The sequence below is a fragment of the Scyliorhinus torazame genome, chromosome 9 (genome assembly GCF_047496885.1).
Source record: "Scyliorhinus torazame isolate Kashiwa2021f chromosome 9, sScyTor2.1, whole genome shotgun sequence".
NCBI classification, from domain to species: Eukaryota; Metazoa; Chordata; class Chondrichthyes; order Carcharhiniformes; family Scyliorhinidae; genus Scyliorhinus; species Scyliorhinus torazame.
In genome coordinates, this window is record NC_092715.1 from 265,246,595 (window position 1) to 265,270,415 (window position 23,821).

General features: G+C 50.1%; 1 protein-coding gene across 1 annotated transcript in view; it reads left to right on the forward strand.

Annotated features, from left to right (window-relative positions):
* The window catches only part of LOC140429881 (amyloid-beta A4 precursor protein-binding family A member 1-like), a 132,940-nt gene that overhangs the window by 55,301 nt on the left and 53,818 nt on the right, over positions 1-23,821 (forward strand). The window contains exons 4-5 of the mRNA XM_072517399.1: positions 17,508-17,547; positions 22,246-22,391. Coding sequence (XP_072373500.1) covers positions 17,508-17,547; positions 22,246-22,391 — 186 coding nt within the window. The remainder of the gene's footprint in view (positions 1-17,507; positions 17,548-22,245; positions 22,392-23,821) is intronic.

Consider the following 23,821-nt stretch of genomic DNA (forward strand, 5'->3'; position numbering starts at 1 on the left):
TCCGAAATCCTCTTTCGGATCTTGGACTCGACTATTCCAGTGTTCTGGCCGGCCTCCCATTTTTCACCCTCGATAAATCGGAGCTCAAAAAACTCACAGCAAGTCCCGCTCACCCATCACCTCTGTTCTTGCTGATCTACCCTGACTCCCAATCCAGTGGAATCTTCATTCTAAAATTCTCATCCTTGTGGTCAATTGCCTCCCCACGCCGTCACCCCTCCATAGCTCTGTAATCTCCAGCTCGCCAACGTCCGAGATATCCGCTCCCCTCCAGTTCTGGCCTCGTGAGCATCCCCAATTTTAATCGCTTCATCACCTGCGGCTGCCTAGACCTCCAGTTCTGTAATTCCCTCCCTAAACCTGTCCGCCTTGCCCTGGTGTTTTACGGCAGCCCGCAACATCTAAATTAGGAGCAGGAGTAGGCAATTTGGCCCCTCGAGCCTGCTTCGCCAGTCAGTAAGATCATGGCTAACCTCAACCCCACAATCCTACCTAACCCCCCCGGCAGCCCTTCACCCCCTTGTTAATCACAAATCTATCCAGCTCTGCCTTAAAACAAAATTGTAGACTATCTAACTTTTGCCTGAAAAGCTTCTTTGACCGAGCATTTTCCCAACTGCCCCTGTCACCTCTCCCTGTGGCTGGATGTCAGATTTTGCATGATGATTGCTCCTATGAAGCACCTCAAGACGTTTGTTAAAAATAATATGTAAATGCATGTTGTGATAGTTGCAAAATCTTCAGAAAACATGCCTGTGCGATTCCTTGGCTCCATAACTGTGCTCAAAGCAAACCCTTAGGACCCGAGCAAGTGAAAGTAAGTTTCTCTTTTCAATATAGGTGAAAAGCTATTTGTCTTTGGCACTGAACGTTGTTGAAGTTTGCATTTCTCCTGCCCAAACTTTGTAAAAATATGGAAGTTCTTGTTATTGCATGGGATAATCAATTTAGCGTTTAAGAGCCGGAGGATTGGTGTGAGAAAAGCAAACAGAATTGTGGCTGCTGCTGGTTAGCAATCATGTATAACTTTGCCAATTACTTTTTCCCCTCCCCACAATCTGCCTATGCCCGCTCCTCTTCTGAAGGAACTGTCTCCCTTATTGGAGTCCACTTACATGGCAAGTAACCACACAATGTGGCCATTCTATTCAGAAAGTGCCAGGGAGCTGATCAGTGGTGCAGGACAATAACCAGCCCGGTCTAAATCTCTCCTTTCCTCTCCTCGCTCGAGGTGCATGTGCATGTGAGTGTGCACGCACGCGTGAGCAGTTGTTCTGATAGGCGTGGGACCCCGGGAAACCCTCAGGACTGGAAAGCTCTTGAACACTTTTTAATTTTCAAACAGTCGCTTGGTAGTACAGAACTTGAGGATTACTTGAAAAAAAAGAGACATGCTGTCGAAGCTTTTCGTCTGGCACTCATCAGGATAGATGCAAGAATACCAAATTTCAAAGTCAGCGACAATTTATACTGGGTGGGGAAAGGGTCTTGATGGGCTGGCAAATGGACCCTGTTTGAGATGTTGCCATGAAGAATGCACCGGGGAACTATTGTTCCACCTCTCTAGTTTAATTCCGAAGTGCTGCATGGCCTGGACATGCTCCTTTTGCCTGCAGAGGACTGGTCCCTGTGTATGAATATATGGAGCTTTTGGCAAGCATAAGTGAGTCCTTTGCAAACCTGACTAAAATCAGCACCCTTTTTCCCATCCAGAATGAATTGTTGCTCCCTTTTCTTGGGTCAGCCCTGATGGGTGCGTGAACAGCTTTGACAATGTGTCTCTCTTATTTTAGTTTTTCTGTTCGAAACTGGCCTGTGGTCATAAACCCCTGAGTGTCACTTGCTGCAATCGGCTAGCTAAATTGTCAGATTCCTGGTCCGCTCGGCTCTAGGTGAACGGGGAAGCCCGGTAACCTCACTGATGAACCAGGACTTTACTGTTGCCGTCCAACTTCAGTGCTTTTGAATCAATAAATCGCAAACCAAATTGATTGAAAGTACAGGTGTGTGAACCCCCCCCCCCCCCCCCCCCCCCCCGCGGCCGCGATCCCTGGTCCAACAATGGAAAATTCCTCTGCGCTGTTCCCCAGGCCATTGATACCTGCCCGAAGATTGTGTGGACCAAATCTTATCAAGACTCTTAATATATCGTATAAGCTCTGCCCCAGTCCCCCGTCAAGAACCAGCCCAGTAGTTGGGGGGGGGGGGGGGGGGGGGGTCGATAAAATTCTCCCTTCTTGGTGCCTGTGGTTCGGACTGTTCTGTGTGGCTTCTCTTTGCTTTGGAATGAGTTGATACTCCAAGGGGACCAGCCGGTGCTTCCTGTGAGCTTTAGAATTTAACTTGAGTTAGTTATACGATTTGTCCTCTTCCTGACTATTTGCATGCTTGCTTCTAAAATGAGAATGTGAGTGAGTGTGAATGTTATACCGGGAGATAAAAAACGGTGATGGTGCAGTGGCTGTAGGAATGGTGCACAGTAGAGGCACCGGTAGGTGGTGTGGATTGACAGCTTAATCTTCCTGCTGCGCTGTGCTCCTCTATTTAACCCTCTTCCCTCTTGTTTTTTTGTTTTGTTTAATCACCGCCTTCTCTGCTAAAGGCTCAGGTAGAATTTCACACCTGTTTTTCAATGCACGAGTGTCGTTTTCTTCAAACCTTCTATACTTTTTCCTCCCTTTGGCATGCGTGTCTTGGTTGCGGCCGCTCGGTGGGTTGAGAGATGTCGTGCACAGGTCGGCCCTCGACTTCCTCGGCAGTCACTTTCCCCGCCACGGTTAATTTTGAGCGAAGTTCAGCGAATGTGAATCGTGATTGCATTGATTTTTTTTTCCCCACGTCACAATGGACGCGTTGCGTCATTCTGCATATTCTGTCAGCCAGATTGACATTAAAAACCCAACTGATGTGCCCCCTGGGGTGAAATCTGCCTTCTTTACCCGACCTGGCCGACATCTCTTTGAATCGGCCCCCGTGAGCCCCTAGGCGATCGAAACCCGGCAACTGGTGACGGACAAGGAATACCGGTCTTGCCATGTCCCAAGAATCCGTGTCCCATGCCGCCGATTGTACAGATGGTGATGAGCAGTTTCTCACAGCCACCTCATAGCGGATTTCATCTTTAAAATGGATGCCACCCACGTACTCCGGACCTCGGTTATGCGATCAAATCAGTCAGTTTCATCAGCCCAGCCGTGGATCATAATTATTTTCCGTGACCTCAAGTCCAGTCTGCTCCCCGCTCCTCAAAACGTTCCGCACCCCCCTCCCTTCAATTCTTGCCGATGGGTCCAGGACATTCCCAGGATCCCTGCAGCGAACTACAGTTCCGGGGTCTGTCCCATGTTAACATTCAAAAAGGTTACAAGGTTCATTCTCTGTAAAGGAATATGTAATAATGCACAAATAGTGGATCGATAAGCGTGGGCAGTCCGAGATCGTGGAATGATAAAACATTCAGCCCAGAAAGGAGGCCATTCGGTCCATTGCTTTTGTACACTTCTAGCTCCAATGAACAATTTGTTTATTCCCATTTTCCCCTGCTGTTTCTGCTTGTCTGTTGTTTTTTTAATGGAATATTAATGAAACATTGTGCGTGACTCCGCTTCAGGGGTCACTTGGGGCAATCTGTTTCGTTTTTTAACAATCCTTTGTGTGAAAAAAATAATTTAACCTCTCTCTTTAAACTTTAAGAGTCAATCCTAAATTCTGCCTCCCTTGCTAACAGCTCACCGTGGTTTATCAAGATTGGTGTTCTGCAATCTTAAATCTACCCCTTTGTCCCTTAACTTCGATAAGTTGACCGTTTTGGTTACGATGGCATTCTCATTTTGTACATCTGCTACTTCCCAAACTATCCCTAGTTTTTTGTGTTTTTGTTTTATAAGTTTAGAGTACCCAATTTTTTAACCAATTAAGGGGTAATTTAGCATGCAATTCACCTAACCTGCACATCTTTGGGTTCTGGGGGTGAAACCCACGCAGACACGGGGAGAATGTGCAAACTCCACACAGAGCTTTCCCTAATTGTGTAGTCCTGGGCATCATACTTTGGGGAGGATGTCAAGGCCTGGGAGAGGAGGTTTACCAGGGTTGAGGGACTTTGGTTAGGTGGAGAGACTGGGATTGCGCTCCTTGGAGCAGAGGCGGTTTTTGGGAGGCTCGGAGGTTCTGAAAGTTGAGGAGCTTTGAACAAACAAATACAGAGTAACTGTTTTCATTGAGAAGTGGGACAGTAACCAAAGATTATATTTACGATCATTGCCAAAAGAACTAGTGGAAAATTTCTTTACTTAGAGTTCTGGAACGCACAAAGTGAGAGGTTGGTGGAATCAGAATGTATAGGAAATTGCAACAGGCCATTGGACGTGTGGTTAACCACAGAATTCCAATAGCGCATAAGGAAGCCATTTGGCCCATTGAGTCCATCCCAATTCTTTGATAGAGCACCCCACCTAGACCCACTCCCCCCCCCCCCCCCCCCCCCCCCCACCCTATCCTTGTAACTCCACCTAACCTACACATCGTTGGACACTAAGGGGCAATTTAGCATGGCCAATCCATCTAACCTGCACATCTTTGGGCTGTGGGAGGAAACCGGAGCACCCGGAGGAAACCCACGCAGACACGGGGAGAACGTGCAGACTCCACACAGGCAGTCTCCCGGAGGAGGTGGTGGAAGCAGGGACGATAGTGACATTTACGGGGCATCTTGACAAATACATGAATAGGATGGGAATAGAGGGATACGGACGCAGGAAGATTTTAGTTTAGACGGGCAGCATGGTCGGCACGGGCTTGGAGGGCCAAAGGGCCTGTTCCTGTGCTGTACTTTTCTTTGTTCTTTGTTCTTTGAAGCCGGAATGGAACCCGGGTCCCTGGAGCTGTGAGTGCTAACCACTGTGCCACCCATAAGGGGCATTAATGCGCAGGGTTATGCGGGGAAAGCTAAGGCACTGGGCAAAATTCAGCAGTCCTTTCAAAGAGCCAGCAGGGATGTGTGGGCCAAATGGCCTCTTGCGGCTGGGCTGTGAGATTCTGAGCTCACGCTGCCACCTTATTCCAAAGTTGGAATTGACAACTCGAATTGACAGCTGGACGCAGAGCCAGTGGGAGGGCCCAGCACGGGGAATATAGTCATCCGTTTAACTTAATAACCTCAGAACTATTCTCCTCAACAATGAGGTGGATGGGAACAGGAGGAGGTCGGTCAGCCACTTGGGGCCCGGTCTGCCATCCAGTGAGATCACGGCTCATTCGGAATCTAGAACAGAGTCGACAAAGAGGACGTTTGACGAGTGTTCGACGTCATGAAGGTTTAGACGGAGTAAAATAAAGAGAAGCTGTTTCCATTGGTGACGAGGCAGTACCCAGCGGGCATGGATTTATAGAACGGGGGTAGCATGAGAAAAAGTTGATTGCTCAACGGGTGTTAGGTTTGGGAGCGCACTGCCTGATGGCGTGGTGGATATAAATTCAATCTTGGGGAATTAGCTAATTACTCGGAAGGAGGGGAAAAAATTGCAGGGATGTGGGGCCAGAAGAGGGAGTGGGAGCTAGCGGGATCGCTCTTGGAAAGAGCCAGCAGAGATTCAATGGATACCTTCCCACCCCCGTCCCTGGATAGTACCAGTCTATTATTGTATGCCTTGAACGCAGGCGAATTGCAAGTTTAAAATAAATCATCAATGAATGTAATCCAGTCACGAAAGTGTATCAAGTGAATCGGCAGATTGGAAGAAATAAGTCCAAAAACAAACGGGTAGGATTGGCTGTAATGATTTGCTAGAGGAGAGGGCCCACGTGCGTCCTTTCCTGTGAATGTGCCGCATTTCAGATCATTTAAGGAAGGTTAGATGGTCCAGCATTTTAAATATGCACACGTCAGATGCCTTATTCCCAAAGCATTGCAGCCTGATACCGTGCTTGCAGGTACAGTGTGATATTGTGTTATCCAGTATTGCTGAGTCAAATCAGCAGCACTGCTATTTGGAGCTGTAAACCCAATAATAGAACAGTGCGGCTCACTGAAAAACCAGCTGTTCCATTTCCTTCCAGTTTAACATGGAGTCAGATTTCAGCCCCAGGCAAGCTTGAAGTGTAGCTCGACAAGCACACCCAAGTTACGTCATCTGGGAGAGGGTCCCTGGGATCAGTCGCCCTCTATCCGAGAGACTGGGCAACATCCTGGTCCCAGGGGCGTTTGGTACAGTCCCACTCGCATATCTCTACCCCGCCCTGACCCCCTACGCCACCCAGAGATCTCTGCACACTGCCAATTCTAGCTTCTTCTGCACCCTCCATTTTAATCACTCCAGCGTTGGCTGCCTGGGGTCAGGCGCTGGAATTGCCTCCCTACAACCCTCCAGTGCCTGACCCCCACTCCTCCTCCTGTTGAGAGACTCCTGGAAACCTCCCTCTTTGACCAAGCCTCCCCGTGGAAGGCCCTTGGAGGGGTGTTTTGTTACAACAACAACTTGCATTTATATAACACCTTTAACGTCATAATAAAAGCAGCCCCGTGCAAAGAAGCATAATATGTCACAAGATATGGCACCGTGCAAAGCAGTAGGTTTTAAATAGGGTCTTTAAGGTGGAGAGCCAGGCGGAGAGGTGTAGGGAGCTTAGAATCAGTTGTATTAAAGGTGTTCTATCAATGCAAATTCTTGTTGCTTAGGAAGATTCTTAATTCCAGATACATCTTCCTCAGGATTGAAAGAATTATGCAGGAATGTTCTGTAAGACTGCACAGTTGTGCCTTTTGTACACATCCTGATCTCCTCGACTTCAGGGTGAGGGTGAGACCTCCATTTTGTTTTTGAAAATATTTTAATTTGTTTTGTTATCGCATTAACATTTTATACATAAAACAAAACAATAACAAGAACAGGCACACCCACTACCAACCAACACACCAATAACCCCAAAATAGCCCCCCCATCCCTAACCCCCCCCTCCCTTAGCAGCTGTCGGTAACCGACTCTTTAAAGTGAAGAATAAACATACTCCATCTCTTGTGGAACCCCTCAATCTCCCCCCTCGGAGTAAACGTCTCCAAATACAAGACCTCCAACAGGTTCCTCAGCCACACCGAGGCACACGGTGGAGAAGCCAATCTCCACCCCGACACGACCCGCCTGCGAGCAATCAGCGAGGCGAAGGCTAAAACATCTGCCCCATTCCTATCCGCAGCTCCGGCAGGTCCAACACACCAAATAATGGCCCCCAGGGGCCTGGGCTCCGAATCACATGGTGCTGAAAAATGACCCCCAACATTTCTCCAGCTTCAGAACGTATGCACATGACTGGCTGGACATGACCCTCCCACACCACTCGCAATTGTCCTCCACCCTCTCAAACAACCGGCTCATCCTCGACCTCGTCGGGTGCGCCCTGTGCGCCACCTTTAACTGTATCAACCCCAGCCTCGCGCACGAGGTGGAGGCATTCACCCTCCGCAGCACCTCACACCACAACCCCTTGTGGTGAATGGAACTACTGTTAATTCACCAGTGCGCTGTGATATCATGTTACTTCTGTATCGTGTTACGTTATGTGTTCAACCCTGTGGGCTCCACCTATGGGCCATTGTACGGCTTCACCCACAGGGGGATATGTCGGGGCATGTACGGGCTCGCCCATGGCTCCACCCCTTACAGGAAGTATAAAGGCAGCTGACCTGCGGGGCCGCGTACATTGTTGTACCTGTCACAGCAGGCTCAGTTGTAAGCTGATTAAAACCACGGTTTACTTCTCAACGTGTCTCTCAGTGAATTGATGGTCGCATCGCCCCTCCTCCCCAATGCTACCCCAGCTCCTCCTCGCACTTGGTCCTAACCCCCTGCCCCCCCCCCCAGCAACACCATATCTTCCTCCAAAATCTCCCCATAAATCGCTGAGATGACCCCCCCCCCCTCCTCCAGCGCAATCACTGACAACACCCCTCCAACAACGAGGGGGAAGGTACAATAAGAAGTCTTACAACACCAGGTTAAAGTCCAACAGGTTTGTTTCGAATCACTTGCTTTCCGAGCACTTCAGGTGAGTCGAGGAGGAAGGTGTCACCGGAATCGTCGGTGAACCAGCCTCGCCGGCTCAAACACATGATTCCCTTGGACCGGCGTCACTTCGCCCCTTCCCCCGATTTAAAATGCTGCTGAAATTGCCTCCACATCTTCACTGTGCTGAGACCTCCACTGATCAACTTGCGATCCGATTTTTATTTCTTGACCTCGCCGAATGAAACGAGCGGTGCCTCAAATTTGTTGGGCTCTCCTCACAAGAAAGGGCATGCTAGACTGGGGATTAAATCGGGGTTCGGATCCAACCCCTTTCAGCCCACCCTTCCAAGCACTCCCGTACTGTCGTTATTGTAACTGTTCCCTATTGGAATCTCTGCTGCTTTTCCCCGTCAATCTCACCGTGATCGCTGGTCATTAGAGCATAGAACATACAATGCAGAAGGAGGCCATTCGGTCCATCGAGTCTGTACCGACCCACTTAAGCCCTCACTTCCACCCTATCCCAATAACCCCTCCTAACCTTTTTGGTCACTAAGGGCAATTTAGCGCGGCCAATCCACCTGACCTACACGCCTTTGGACTGTGGGAGGAAACCCACGCAGACACTGGGAGAACGTGACAGTGACCCAGCGAGAATTGAACCTGGGACCCTGGCACTGTGAAGCCACAGTGCTAACCACTTGTGCAACCGTGCTGTCCAAGGAAGGTGGGAAGGTGAAGGAGAAGATCAGACCAGAGGTTTTGAAGAGGGAAAGATCTACGTCCGTCCGTCCGTCTGCCCACACCTGGTCGGGTGGACGGTGCTAAATCGCTGGCTTCGAAAGCAGACCAAGGCAGGCCAGCAGCACGGTTCAATTCCTGTACCAGCCTCCCCGAACAGACGCCGGAATGTGGCGACTAGGGGCTTTTCACAGTTACTTAATTTGAAGCCTACTTGTGACAATAAGCGATTTTCATTTCATTTCATTGAATACATTCAAGGCTCAGTTAAACTAAAAAGGGGGTTGAGGGCTGTTGGGGGCGGGGGGGGGGGGGGGGGGGGGGGGGGGGGGAGAGAGAGCAGACAAGATAGTGGAGTTGAGGCCACAATCACATTAGCCGCCATCTTGTCAAATGGCGGACAGGTTCGATGTTCTTATGATCTCAAACTCTAACCCCCAAATTGCTTTCTGTACCGGCCTGCCTGCACTGTGTATGTTACACTGTAGAGAGGGATTTGAGAACAGGGTGTATTTTTAAAGTTCTGGTCCGAGTTGACTCCAATCACATCAGTTCAAAATATTACTCCATTAACAAAAACACAAACCAGCAAATACCCTGTGACTTTGAGTTTAACAACCAACGTTTTATTACTCTTGTTTCAAATGTGGATCCATCAAAGAAATACTCCACTGGATGGTTCCATAGTGTTATGAGTTTAATGGATTGTTGAATTGTTCCACTCTCTGTCGCCTGAGCTTGCTGCCAGTAAAGAGTTTAATATTCTATAAATACTCCCAATTTTGCAGCCCCCTGATTGATTTGTCATTTTAGAAAGTCCACGCCGGATTCTAATCTACCGGGTTTTTATCATGTGGACGATTCTTCAGAATGGGAGTTTTGGGGACATTGGGATGGCTGTTTGTGTGGCTCGCTGGTCGGCCTGTCAGGAATCCGCCGCAGGGCCATCACCTTCAGAGGGCCTCGAAGATCCCGCGGATGGGATGGCTACATTTTTTTCAGATCTTTGCCGAGACCTTTTCGGGGGCACTTGCGAAATTTATATTGGGTGAAATTGTGAATGAAGCAGAGACCCTTTCCCCGTCCCTTCCCTGTGACCGCGCAAAATTTCCCCTTACCACTATTTATCCAACTCCCTTTTTGCAAGTTCTGACTGAATCTGCTTCCAGCAGCACCTTCCAGATCGCAACAACTCCTACCTCGCTGCCCACCTGACTTTTGCCAATTTACCATAACTCTTTACCGCCTTGATACCGTGGGTTTGACCTGCAATGCAGAAGGAGAACATTCCGCTCATCGAGTCTGCCCTGACCCTTCGAAAGACCACCCTAACGAGGTCCAATCTCCAGCCCTATCCCTGTAACCCCACTCAACCTTTGGACACTTGGGGCCAATCTGGCACGACCAGTCCACCTAACCTGCACGTCTTTGGACTCTGGGAGGAAACCGGAGCACCCGGAGGAAACCCACGCACACACGGGGAGGATGTGCAGACTCCGCACAGACAGTGACCCAAGCCGGAATCGAACCCGGGTCCCTGGCGCAGTGAGGCAGCGGTGCTAACCACTGTTCCGCCCACTATTGAATTATTTTTATCTTGTGTTGGCTTATTAGCAACAAATTGCATCTGGGAGGCATGGTAGCACAGTGGTTAGCACTGTTGCTTCACAGCGGCAGGGTCCCAGGTTCAATTCCCGACTTGGGTCACTGTCTGCGCGGAGTCTGCACGCTCTCCCCGTGTCTGCGTGGGTTTCCTCCGGGTGCTCCGGTTTCCTCCCACAAGTCCCGAAAGACGTGCTTGTTAGGTGAATTGGACATTCTGAATTCTCCCTCTGTTCCCGAACAGGCGCTGGAATGTGGCGACTAGGGGCTTTTCACAGTAACTTCAATGCAGTGTTAATGTAAGCCTACTTGTGACACTAAGAAAGATGATTATTATTATTTTTAAATGTTCTTTGGGTCAACAGCAGATAAATGATTACAGGGTCAAGGTTCAGCCACGATCTTGCTGAATGCCAGACAGGCTCTAGAGGCTGAAAAGCTTCCTCCTGTTCCTTTGGCCCTACTGTTTATATTTCCATCCTTTCCCCTATTTTGTTGATAATTTAGCGATCCTTTGCTTTTTTTGTTAAATTTAAAGTGACCAATTATTTTGTTTCCAATTAAGGGGCAATTTAGGGTGGCCAATCCACCTACCCAGCACGTCTTGGGATTGTGGGGTGAAACCCACGCAAACATGGGGAGAATGTGCAAACACTACACGGACGGTGACCCGGGGCCGGGATCGAACCTGGGACCTCGGTGGCGTGAGGCAGCGGTGCTAGCCACTGCGCAGCCCTGCCCCCTTGCGATCCTCCGCTTTTTTTATTTTATTAAATATTTTATTGAAAATTTTTCGTCAACCAACACAGTACATTGTGCATCCTTTACACAATATTATAACAACACAAATAACAATGACCTATTTTATAAACAAAAAATGAATAAATAATAAATAACAAAAATGAAAACTAGCCCTAATTGGCAACTGCCTTGTCACAAGTAACACTCTCCAAAAATATAATTTAACAGTCCAATATATAATTATCTGTAGCAACGACCTATACATACTATACAGTATATATTAACAACCCTGAGAGTCCTTCTGGTTCCTCCTCCCCCTCCCCCCCCCCCCCCCCCCCCCCCCCCCCGATCCTGGGCTGCTGCTGCTGCCTTCTTTTTCCCATTCCGTCTATCTTTCTGCGAGGTATTCGACGAACGGTTGCCACCGCCTGGTGAACCCTTGAGCCGACCCCCTTAGGACGAACTTAATCCGCTCTAGCTTTATAAACCCCGCCATGTCATTTATCCAGGTCTCCACCCCCGGGGGCTTGGCTTCTTTCCACATTAGCAATATCCTGCGCCGGGCTACTAGGGACGCAAAGGCCAAAACATCGGCCTCTCTCGCCTCCTGCACTCCCGGCTCTTGTGCAACCCCAAATATAGCCAACCCCCAGCTTGGTTCGACCCGGACTCCTACTACTTTTGAAAGCACCTTTGTCACCCCCATCCAAAACCCCTGTAGTGCCGGGCATGACCAAAACATATGGGTATGATTCGCTGGGCTTCTCGAGCACCTCGCACACCTATCCTCCACCCCAAAAAATTTACTGAGCCGTGCTCCAGTCATATGTGCCCTGTGTAATACCTTAAACTGAATCAGGCTTAGCCTGGCACACGAGGACGACGAGTTTACCCTGCTTAGGGCATCTGCCCACAGCCCCTCCTCGATCTCCTCCCCCAGCTCTTCTTCCCATTTCCCTTTTAGTTCATCTACCATAGTCTCCCCTTCGTCCCTCATTTCCCTATATATATCTGACACCTTACCATCCCCCACCCATGTCTTTGAGATCACTCTGTCCTGCACCTCTTGTGTCGGGAGCTGCGGGAATTCCCTCACCTGTTGCCTCGCAAAAGCCCTCAGTTGCATATACCTGAATGCATTCCCTTGGGGCAACCCATATTTCTCGGTCAGCGCTCCCAGACTCGCGAACTTCCCATCCACAAACAGATCTTTCAGTTGCGTTATTCCTGCTCTTTGCCACATTCCATATCCCCCATCCATTCCCCCCGGGGCAAACCTATGGTTGTTTCTTATCGGGGACCCCCCCAAGGCTCCAGTCTTTCCCCTATGCCGTCTCCACTGTCCCCAAATCTTCAGTGTAGCCACCACCACCGGGCTTGTGGTGTAGTTCCTCGGTGAGAACGGCAATGGGGCTGTCACCATAGCCTGTAGGCTAGTCCCCCTACAGGACGCCCTCTCTAATCTCTTCCACGCCGCTCCCTCCTCCTCTCCCATCCACTTACTCACCATTGAAATATTAGCGGCCCAATAATACTCACTTAGGCTCGGTAGTGCCAGCCCCCCCCCTATCCCTGCTACGCTGTAAGAATCCCTTCCTCACTCTCGGGGTCTTCCCGGCCCACACAAAACCCATGATGCTCTTTTCAATCCTTTTAAAAAAAGCCTTCGTGATCACCACCGGGAGGCACTGAAACACAAAGAGGAATCTCGGGAGGACCACCATCTTAACCGCCTGCACCCTCCCTGCCATTGACAGGGATACCATATCCCATCTCTTGAAATCCTCCTCCATCTGTTCCACCAACCGCGCTAAATTTAACCTATGCAATGTGCCCCAATTCTTAGCTATCTGGATCCCCAGGTAACGAAAGTCCCTTGTTACCTTCCTCAACGGTAGGTCCTCTATTTCTCTACTCTGCTCCCCTGGATGCACCACAAACAACTCACTTTTCCCCATGTTCAATTTATACCCTGAAAAATCCCCAAACTCCCCAAGTATCCGCATTATTTCTGGCATCCCCTCCGCCGGGTCCGCCACGTATAGTAGCAAATCGTCCGCATACAAAGATACCCGGTGCTCTTCTCCTCCCCTAAGTACTCCCCTCCACTTCTTGGAACCCCTCAACGCTATCGCCAGGGGCTCAATCGCCAGTGCAAACAATAATGGGGACAGAGGGCATCCCTGCCTCGTCCCTCTATGGAGCCGAAAATATGCAGATCCCCGTGCATTCGTGACCACGCTCGCCACTGGGGCCCTATACAACAGCTGCACCCATCTAACATACCCCTCTCCAAAACCAAATCTCCTCAACACCTCCCACAAATAATCCCACTCCACTCTATCAAATGCTTTCTCGGCATCCATCGCCACTACTATCTCCGTTTCCCCCTCTGGTGGGGCCATCATCATTACCCCTAACAGCCTCCGTATATTCGTGTTCAGCTGTCTCCCCTTCACAAACCCAGTTTGGTCCTCGTGGACCACCCCCGGGACACATTCCTCTATTCTCATTGCCATTACCTTGGCCAGGACCTTGGCATCTACATTTAGGAGGGAAATAGGTCTATAGGACCCGCATTGTAGCGGGTCCTTTTCCTTCTTTAAGAGAAGCGATATCGTTGCTTCAGACATAGTCGGGGGCAGTTGTCCCCTTTCCTTTGCCTCATTAAAGGTCCTCGTCAGTACCGGGGCGAGCAAGTCCACATATTTTCTATAGAATTCGACTGGGAATCCATCCGGTCCCGGGGCCTTTCCCGCCTGCATGCTCCTAATTCCTTTCACCACTTCTTCTACCTCGATCTGTGCTCCCAGTCCCACCCTTTCCTGCTCTTCCACCTTGGGAAATTCCAGCCGATCCAAGAAGCCCATCATTCTCTCCCTCCCATCCGGGGGTTGAGCTTCATATAATTTTTTATAAAATGTCTTGAACACTCCATTCACTCTCTCCGCTCCCCGCTCCATCTCTCCTTCCTCATCCCTCACTCCCCCTATTTCCCTCGCTGCTCCCCTTTTCCTCAATTGGTGTGCCAGCAACCTGCTCGCCTTCTCCCCATATTCGTACTGTACACCCTGTGCCTTCCTCCATTGTGCCTCTGCAGTGCCTGTAGTCAGCAAGTCAAATTCTACATGTAGCCTTTGCCTTTCCCTGTACAGTCCCTCCTCCGGTGCTTCCACATATTGTCTGTCCACCCTCAAAAGTTCTTGCAGCAACCGCTCCCGTTCCTTACTCTCCTGCTTCCCTTTATGTGCCCTTATTGATATCAGCTCCCCTCTAACCACCGCCTTCAACGCCTCCCAGACCACTCCCACCTGGACCTCCCCATTATCATTGAGTTCCAAGTACTTTTCAATGCACCCCCTCACCCTTAGACACACCCCCTCATCTGCCATTAGTCCCATGTCCATTCTCCAGGGTGGGCGCCCTCCTGTTTCCTCCCCTATCTCCAAGTCCACCCAGTGTGGAGCGTGATCCGAAATGGCTATAGCCGTATACTCCGTTCCCCTCACCTTCGGGATCAATGCCCTACCCAGCACAAAAAAGTCTATTCGCGAGTAGACTTTATGGACATAGGAGAAAAACGAGAACTCCTTACTCCTAGGTCTGCTAAATCTCCACGGGTCTACACCTCCCATCTGCTCCATAAAATCTTTAAGTACCTTGGCTGCTGCCGGCCTCCTTCCAGTCCTGGACTTCGACCTATCCAGCCCTGGTTCCAACACCGTATTAAAATCTCCCCCCATTATCAGCTTTCCCATCTCTAGGTCCGGAATGCGTCCTAGCATCCGCCTCATAAAATTGGCATCATCCCAGTTCGGGGCATATACGTTTACCAAAACCACCGTCTCCTCCTGTAGTTTGCCACTCACCATCACGTATCTGCCCCCGTTATCCGCCACTATAGTCTTTGCCTCGAACATTACCCGCTTCCCCACTAATATAGCCACCCCCCTGTTTTTCGCATCTAGCCCCGAATGGAACACCTGCCCCACCCATCCTTTGCGTAGCCTAACCTGGTCTATCAGTTTCAGGTGCGTTTCCTGTAACATAACCACATCTGCCTTAAGTTTCTTAAGGTGTGCGAGTACCCGTGCCCTCTTTATCGGCCCGTTCAGCCCTCTCACGTTCCACGTGATCAGCCGAGTTGGGGGGCTTCCTACCCCCCCCCCCCCCTTGTCGATTAGCCATCACCTTTTTCCAGCTCCTCACCCGGTTCCCACGCAGCTGTATCTCCCCCAGGCGGTGCCCCCCCGCCCATCCTCTCCCATACCAGCTCCCCCCTCTCCCCAGCAGCAGCAACCCAGTAATTCCCCCCTCCCACCCCCCCCGCTAGATCCCCCGCTAGCGTAATTACTCCCCCCATGTTGCTCCCAGAAGTCAGCAAACTCTGGCTGACCTCGGCTTCCCCCCGTGACCTCGGCTCGCACCGTGCGACGCCCCCTCCTTCCTGCTTCTCTATTCCCGCCATGATTATCATAGCGCGGGAACCAAGCCCGCGCTTCTCCCTTGGCCCCGCCCCCAATGGCCAACGCCCCATCTCCTCCACCTCCCCTCCTCCCCCCATCACCACCTGTGGGAGAGAGAAAAGTTACCACATCGCAGGATTAGTACACAAAACCCCTCTTTGCCCCCCACATTCGCCCCACCACTTTGTTCGAACGTTCTTTTTAATAACCCGCTCATTCCAGTTTTTCTTCCACAATAAAAGTCCACGCTTCATCCTCCGTCTCAAAGTAGTGGTGCCTCTCTCGATATGTGACCCACAGTCTTGCCGGTTGCAGCATTCCAAATTTTATCTTCTTTTTATGAAGCACCGCCTTGGCCCGATTAAAGCTCGCCCTCCTTCTCGCCACCTCCGCACTCCAGTCTTGATAAACGTGGATCACCGCGTTCTCCCATTTACTGCTCCGAGTTTTCTTCGCCCATCTAAGGACCATTTCTCTATCCTTAAAACGGAGGAATCTCACCACTATGGCTCTGGGAATTTCTCCTGCTCTCGGTCCTCGCGCCATCACTCGGTATGCTCCCTCCACCTCCAACGGACCCGCCGGAGCCTCCGCTCCCATTAACGAGTGCAGCATCGTGCTCACATATGCCCCGACGTCCGCTCCCTCCACACCTTCAGGAAGACCAAGAATCCTCAGGTTGTTCCTCCTTGCGTTGTTTTCCAGTGCCTCCAACCTTTCCACACATCGTTTCTGATGTGCCTCCTGCGTCTCCGTCTTCACCACCAGGCCCTGTATATCGTCCTCATTCTCGGCTGCCTTTGCCTTCACGACCCGAAGCTCCCGCTCCTGGGTCTTTTGTTCCTCCTTTAGCCCTTCGATCGCCTGTAGTATCGGGGCCAACAGCTCTTTCTTCATTTCCTTTTTGATCTCTTCCACACAGCATTTCAAGAACTCTTGTTGTTCAGGGCCCCATGTTAAACTGCCACCTTCCGACGCCATCTTGGTTTTTGCTTGCCTTCCTTGCCGCTGTTCTAAAGGATCCACTGCAATCTGGCCACTCTCTCCTCCTTTTTCCATCCGTATCCAGGGGGGATTCCCTTCTGGTATACCGCACAGTGTTTTTAGCCGTCAAAATTGCCGTTGGGGCTCCTATCAAGAGCCCAAAAGTCCGTTTCACAGGGAGCTGCCGAAACGTGCGACTCAGCTGGTCATCGCCGCACCCGGAAGTCCTCCTCCGCTTTTAAAGGCCGCAGACTTTGATAAATGTTTATCAGACCACCGGCAATAATTTTTTTAAATGCTGGAAGTACTCATCGGGTCAGAGAGCAACGGTGGAGAGAGGAGCAGAGTTGGCGCTTTAGATCAACGATCACAGTTCTTTAACACCCCCCAGTTAGTAAGTGAAACATAAAATCGTCGGAATTAGCAGCAGAGCTGGGGGCCATTCAGCCCATCGAACCTCCGCCAGCCGCACAGGAACTAGTCAGTCTGATCCCGCCTTCTAGCTCTCGTTCCATATGCTCCTGAAGATGACGGTTCCTCCAGTGCCTTTCCAAGTACTTTCTAAACGCGGGGAGGGTTCACGCCTCCCACCATGCTTTCAAGCAGTGAGTTCGAGACCTCCCGGGGGGAAAAGAAATTCTCCTCTAATGCACGGGTTAATTGAATCTGCGCTCCCTGGTTACTGACCCTCTCTACTGGAGGAAGAGATGCTTCCCATCCACTCTGCCCCGGCCCCACATGGCTTCACGCAGCTCAATTAAAGTTAAATTGTCGAAAAAAAATCAATCATACCGTATGCTGCCACACTTTGAAAATGCCTCTTGCCCTGCGGATTTCTAGCCTGTGAAACCGATTGGATTCCTGGGACTGCTGTGAAGTGGTGTGTGTCAGCATGTTGGATTAATAAGCTTCCAGTGAAAGATGTGCATTGTTTTCATGGAACATTCTGAATCAGTATCTGTCTTTATTGCAGTCAAGAAAATGTTTGGCCTCCTTTCCGACTTACGTTGAAGGTAAGGTGCTTTCGAAATCCTTAAGCCGAATCCAGGAGCCTTTATGTTGCAACAGCTGTCAGTGCAATGGTTTTATTTGTCCCATCACCTGGAGAATTGTCCCTGGTTCTGTTTCTTGCTTTGAGTGTTCTTGGTACTAGAAATTGCTCTTTATTATCTTGAAGCTACCCCCACACAAACAAGGTTCTTCACCCCCCCCCCCCCGATACTGCTCACCCACCCACAGTCCCACAGTGACATGATCACCACCACCCCCCCCCCCCCACACACGCGATGTTGTGCATGCCTGACACCCTCAGCCCCCCCGACACCCTCCCCACCGCCCCCCACAATGCTTATGCCTCGCCGCTACACCCAAACGCAGCCCTCCCACATTCGTTCACCCTCCTTGCACTCCTGACGCATTCCCTCCATCCTGCACTCTTCCACTCCGACCATTCCCCTCCCGCCCGTCACAGCGCAAGCCCCGAAGAACATTTAAATATTTTCAACTTTAAAAATGCTACAAATTGGGCGGTACGGTGGTGCAGTGGTTAGCACGGCTGCCTCATGGCACCGGGGACCCAGGTTCGAATCCCGGCTCTGGGTCACTGTCCGTGTGGAGTTTGCACATTCTCCCCGTGTCTGCGTGGGTTTCGCCCCCACAACCCAAAGATGTGCAGGGTGGGTGGATTGGCCACGATAAACTGCCCCTTAATTGGAAAAAAATGAATTGGGTACTCTAAATGTAAAAAAAAAGCTACAAAATAACCTGAAGGAATTTAACTTTGAACGGAGCTCCCTGTGACGGTCAGGCCCGATTTGGGGGGGGCATTCCCTCGCCATTTCGTCTCGGCGCCCTTCACCGTTGCCTCACACGTCGATCCGGGTCAGCAGGGGTCTGGCTGGAAGGGTCAGTAACGGTAAGGGTCCACTTTTAATGAGGGTATCTCCGCTGATTGGAAATCTGAACCATTTGAGTTTTGATTGGCATTCCCTGACTTCTCCCTCGTGCTAAGAACCAATTTGTCCCTGTGTTTTTACCAAGTGGCATGTAAATAACGTTTACCCCGCAGACAGGGAGTGTGGCGCGGAATTCAGACTGCGTGTTCCCTGCCCGCGCACACGCCCTGCCAGCCCCATGAACAAGAAAACCCTCCACCCTGTGGCCCCTCGTCTCCCCACACCAGCTCAAGCTTAACCGTTTCTCCCACAGGACAGTTAGCGGAGGTTTAAAAGGAAATCGTTCCCCTGTGTTCACGGTGAATGTTGGCTTGACGCCGGCTTCAGATACTCGAGCACCAACTCGAGGCTTCCGCTCCAACCGCCAGTAACAGGGAACGCTGCAATGTCTGAAGTGTCATTGTGCGGATGATGTATGAAACCCCATGCGGGCGGCACGGTAGCACAGTGGTTAGCACTGTTGCTTCACAGCGCCAGGGTCCCGGGTTCGATTCCCGGCTTGGGTCACTGTCTGTGCGGAGTCTGCACGTTCTCCCCGTGTCTGCGTGGGTTTCCTCCGGGTGCTCCGCTTTCCTCCCACAAGTCCCGAAAGTCGTGCTTGTTGGGTGAATTGGACATTCTGAATTCTCCCTCAGTGTCCCCGAACAGGCGTCGGAGTGTGTCGAGTAGGGGATTTTCACAGTGACTTCATTGCAGTGTCAATGTAAGCCTACTCGTGACACTAATAAAGATCCTGAAAAAATGTTTCGATGTTGGGTGGATGCAAAAAATATCGCTCGACCATTGATTGGAAGGAGAAAGAAGCGGACATCCCCCCCGAGATCATGCCGCTGTTTGCGGGAGCTTGCTGTGCACATATTGCCGTGGCTTCACACATTACAACAGAGACATTGCTTCAAAAGTGCATGACCGGCTTTAAAAACCCCTTTGGGACTTGCTGACATTTTAAAAGGTGCGCTAGATGTGCAAATATTTTGCCACCTTCCAGGATTTGATGACGCCTGGTTGCAGTGAGGGGAGGTTGGAAAAAAAAAAAAGAGAAAATTTGCACTGCTTAAAAAAAAATTTTTTTTAATGGTTTCATCGAGAAAGAATTATCTGTTTGATGATGTCCCTGAATAATCATGTTCTTGTTTCCAGGATGTGTTAGGTCTGAAATATTCGGAGACCTGTAGGAAGGAAACTTCCTACATGGGAACTGTATAAATAGTTCAGCTAGAAAAGACCTCATAGGTACAGACCCGTGGACGAGAATCACAGCCCCTCAACGAAAATAGACGCCACTCGGGAAGCCAGAAAAACCCGAGGGAGAAAGGAATAGAAGGACCTCAATAAGCAGTGATATATTTCCAAGTCAGGCTTGTTGTGTGGCTCGGAGGGGAACTTGCAGGTGGTAGTCATAGAGGTCTACAGCATAGAAAAGGCCCATCGTGTCTGCGCCAGTCAAAACAACCATCTAACTATTCTAATCCCATTTTCCAGCACTTGGCTCATCGCCTTGTCTGCTTTGGCAACGCAAGTGCACATCTAAATACTTCTTAAATGTTCTGAGGGTCTCTGCTCAGGTATCCGTTCGTGGTGTTCACATGTATCTGCTGTCCTTAGCCTTCTAGGTGGTAGAGTTCTTTAGTTTGGAAGGTGCTGTCGAAGGAGCCTTGATCAGTCGCTGCAGTGCATCTTGTAGATGGTACACACGGCTGCTACTGTGGAGGGAGTGAATATTGAAGGTGGTGGATGGAGTGCCAGGCAAGCAGGCTGCTCGGTGGTGTTGAGTTTCTCGAGTGTTGTTGGAGCTGCACTCATCCAGGCAAGTTTTCAGGATTCCACCACATTCCTGACGTGTGCCTTGTAGATGGTGGACAGGCTTTGGGGAGTCAGGAGATGAGTTCCTGACTGCAGAATTCCCAGCCTCTGACCTGCCATGGTAGCCTCAGTATTTATACGGCTGGATCCAGTCCAGTTTCTGGTCAATGGTAACCCCTAGGATGTTGATAGTGGGGGATTCATAGAACATACAATGCAGAAGGAGGCCATTCGGCCCATCGAGTCTGCACCGACCCACTTAAGCCCTCACTTCCACCCTATACCCATAACCCAATAACCCCCCCTAATCTTTTGGCAATTTAGCATGGCCAATCTACTTAACCCTGCAAGTCTTTGGATGTGGGAGGAAACCGGAGCACCCGGAGGAAACCCACACAGACACTGGGAGAACGTGCAGACTCCGCACAGACAGTGACCCAGCGGGGAATCGAACCTGGGACCCTGGCGCTGTGAAGCCACAGTGCTAGCCACTTGTGCTACCGTGCTGCCGGTAATGCCACTGAATGTCAGTGACGGTAATGCCATTGAATGTCAAGTGGCGATGGTTAAACCCTCTCTTACCATAGAATCATAGAATTTACAGTCCACTAGGAGGCCATTCGGCCCATCGAGTCTGCACCGACTCTTGGAAAGAGCACCCTACTCAGGCCCACATCTCCACCCTATCCCCATAACCCAGTAACTCAACCCAACACTAGGGGCAATTTTTGGACACTAAGGGCAATTTACCATGGCCAGTCCACCTAACCACATCTTTGGACTGTGGGAGGAAACTGGAGCACCCGGAAGAAACCCACGCAGACACGGGGAGAACGCGCAGATTCCGCACAGGCAGTGACCCAAGCTGGGAATCGAACCTGGGACCCTGGAGATGTGAAGCAATTGTGCTATCCACTGTGCTACCGTGCTGCCCTCTCTTGTTGGAGCTGATCGTTGCCTGGGGCTTCTGTGGCACGAATGTTGCCTGCCGCTGCCTGGGTATTATCCAGGGCTTGCTACATTTCGACACGGACTGCTTCAGTATCTGAGGAGTCGTGAATGGTGCTGAACATTGTGCAGTCACCCGCAAACATCCCCACTTCTGACCTTATGACGGAGGGAAGTGAACTGAGTTAGTTTCTTAACAGGGTAGATAGTGAGGGTTGTTTCCCTTGGATCGGGAATCTAGAAAATGGGGTCACAGTCTCAGGATAAGCATTTAAGACTGAGATGAAGAGAAATTTCTTCAGGCAGAAGGTTGTGAATGTTTGGAATTCCCCCCCCTCCAAGGGGCTGTAATTAAGGTTGGAATAGATTTTTGATGCGGTCGAGGAATTAATGGATATTGGGAGCAGGTGGGAAAGTGGGGTTGAAGCTCAAGATCAGCGGGGCAGGCTCGATGGGCCGAATGGTCTGCTCCTACCCCTATCTCTTCTGTTCTAATAGGGTGAGGTGAAGAGGGGTGGGGGGAGGGTTGGTGAGCAGCACTAGGGTCGATCAGTTTGGCCGAATGGCCTATGTCTGCTGGACCCTCCTTGTGACAATATGTTGGCTAATCGTCCAGGGCATACTGGACCATGTTTCCGATTACCCAACTCTGGGGCAACAATCGGACAATGGTATTTGGGCAGTTGTTTACTGTTGTTCAAAGGCAAACACTAATTGAGCAGTGGATGAATAATGTTGACTGAGGTACATCAGCGGTGTGAAAATGTTGGGTGAGGTTAATGTTGGGTCTGGATAAGAAACAGGCTAAAGAGTGGAACCCATCCAGTAAGGGTTTTTTTTGTGCCCTGGGGGCTGTTTATAACCCCCTTATCGGGGGGAAATAAGGATTGTTTGACCCAATGGAAGGTTAGGGGCAGGAGGTCATGAATTACCCATCGGCATTCTTTCTCGGTATGATTTTCACTGGGGCTGATAACTGACCATTTTTTGTTTTCTGGTCTGCAGTCCCGGGACCATGTGACCCAGAAGACCTGATCGATGGCATCATCTTTGCCGCCAACTACCTGGGCTCCACCCAACTACTCTCTGACAAGACTCCCTCCAAGAATGTGCGGATGATGCAAGCCCAGGAAGCAGTCAGCAGAATCAAGGTGATAACTTCCTCCTGCATGTGTGTCCAGTGCCCATGAAGTGTTCTTTTGACAGCAATATTATTCATAGTTTTAACGTTGGGACTGACAAAAGAGTTTGCGCGCGCACGACACCAAGGTGGAAGCCATCATCAAAACTAACATTGATTTCCAATTTCTTGACCATTTCACGTAGATTCCAGTGGATAGGATTAGAGTTTTGCTCAGTGATGACAAAGGCCATCTTTCCCATGAGACATTTAGCAGTGGAACAGAGGAGATTTCCCTGGACCAATATTTAACCCTCGGCCAACATCACTGTTTTAACAGCAAGGCACATTTTCTGGTTCTGTCCTCCGATCAATCTATCTTCGCATCTGTTGATTTAGCTCAGTGTGAAAGTCCTGTTTGACTGTTCCTGTGCAATGTCTCCGAGTATTTTCACTAAATAAATGCACGTCGGTGATCTCATTGTTACATTGTTTTCTGGGAGCTTGGTGTGTGCAAATTGGTTGCTGCATTTCCTACATTACAACAGTAACTATACTTCAGAGGCTACGTCATTGGCTGTAAAACACTTTGGAACATCCTATGGCCATGAACTGCTACAGAATCGCAAGTCTTCTCTTTCTCTCTCCTAGACTGTCCATTCTGTCTCCTCTTCTCTGCCTCCTCTTCTCTCTCTCCTTCGCTCTTTCTCTCCTTCGCTCTTTCTCTCCTTCGCTCTTTCTCTCCTTTGCTCTTTCTCTCCTTCTCTCTTTCTCTCCTTCTCTCTCTCTATCTCTCCCTCTCTCTCTGGCTAGCATACAAGAGCAGGGATGTACTTCTGAGGCTGCATAAGAACTAGGAGCAGGAGTAGGCCATCTGGCCCCTCGAGCCTGCTCCACCATTCAATGAGATCATGGCTGATCTTTTGTGGACTCAGCTCCACTTTCCCGCCCGAGCACCATAACCCTTAATCCCTTTATTCTTCAAAAAACTATCTATCTTTATCTTAAAAACATTTAATGAAGGAGCCTCCACTGCTTCACTGGGCAAGGAATTCCATAGATTCACAACCCTTTGGGTGAAGAAGTTCCTCCTAAACTCAGTCCTAAATCTACTTCCCCTTATTTTGAGACTATGCCCCCTAGTTCTGCTTTCACCTGCCAGTGGAAACAACCTGCCTGCATCTATCCTATCTATTCCCTTCATAATCTTATATGTTTCTATAAGATCCCCCCTCATCCTTCTAAATTTCAACGAGTACAGTCCCAGTCTACTCAACCTCTCCTCGTAATCCAACCCCTTCAGCTCTGGGATTAACCTAGTGAATCTCCTCTGCACACCCTCCAGTGCCAGTACGTTAAGCCCCTGGTCAGACCCCATTTGGAGTATTGTGAGCAGTTTTGGGCCCCGTATAGTAAGGAAGGATGTGCTGGCTTTGGAAAGGGCCCAGAGGAGGTTCACAA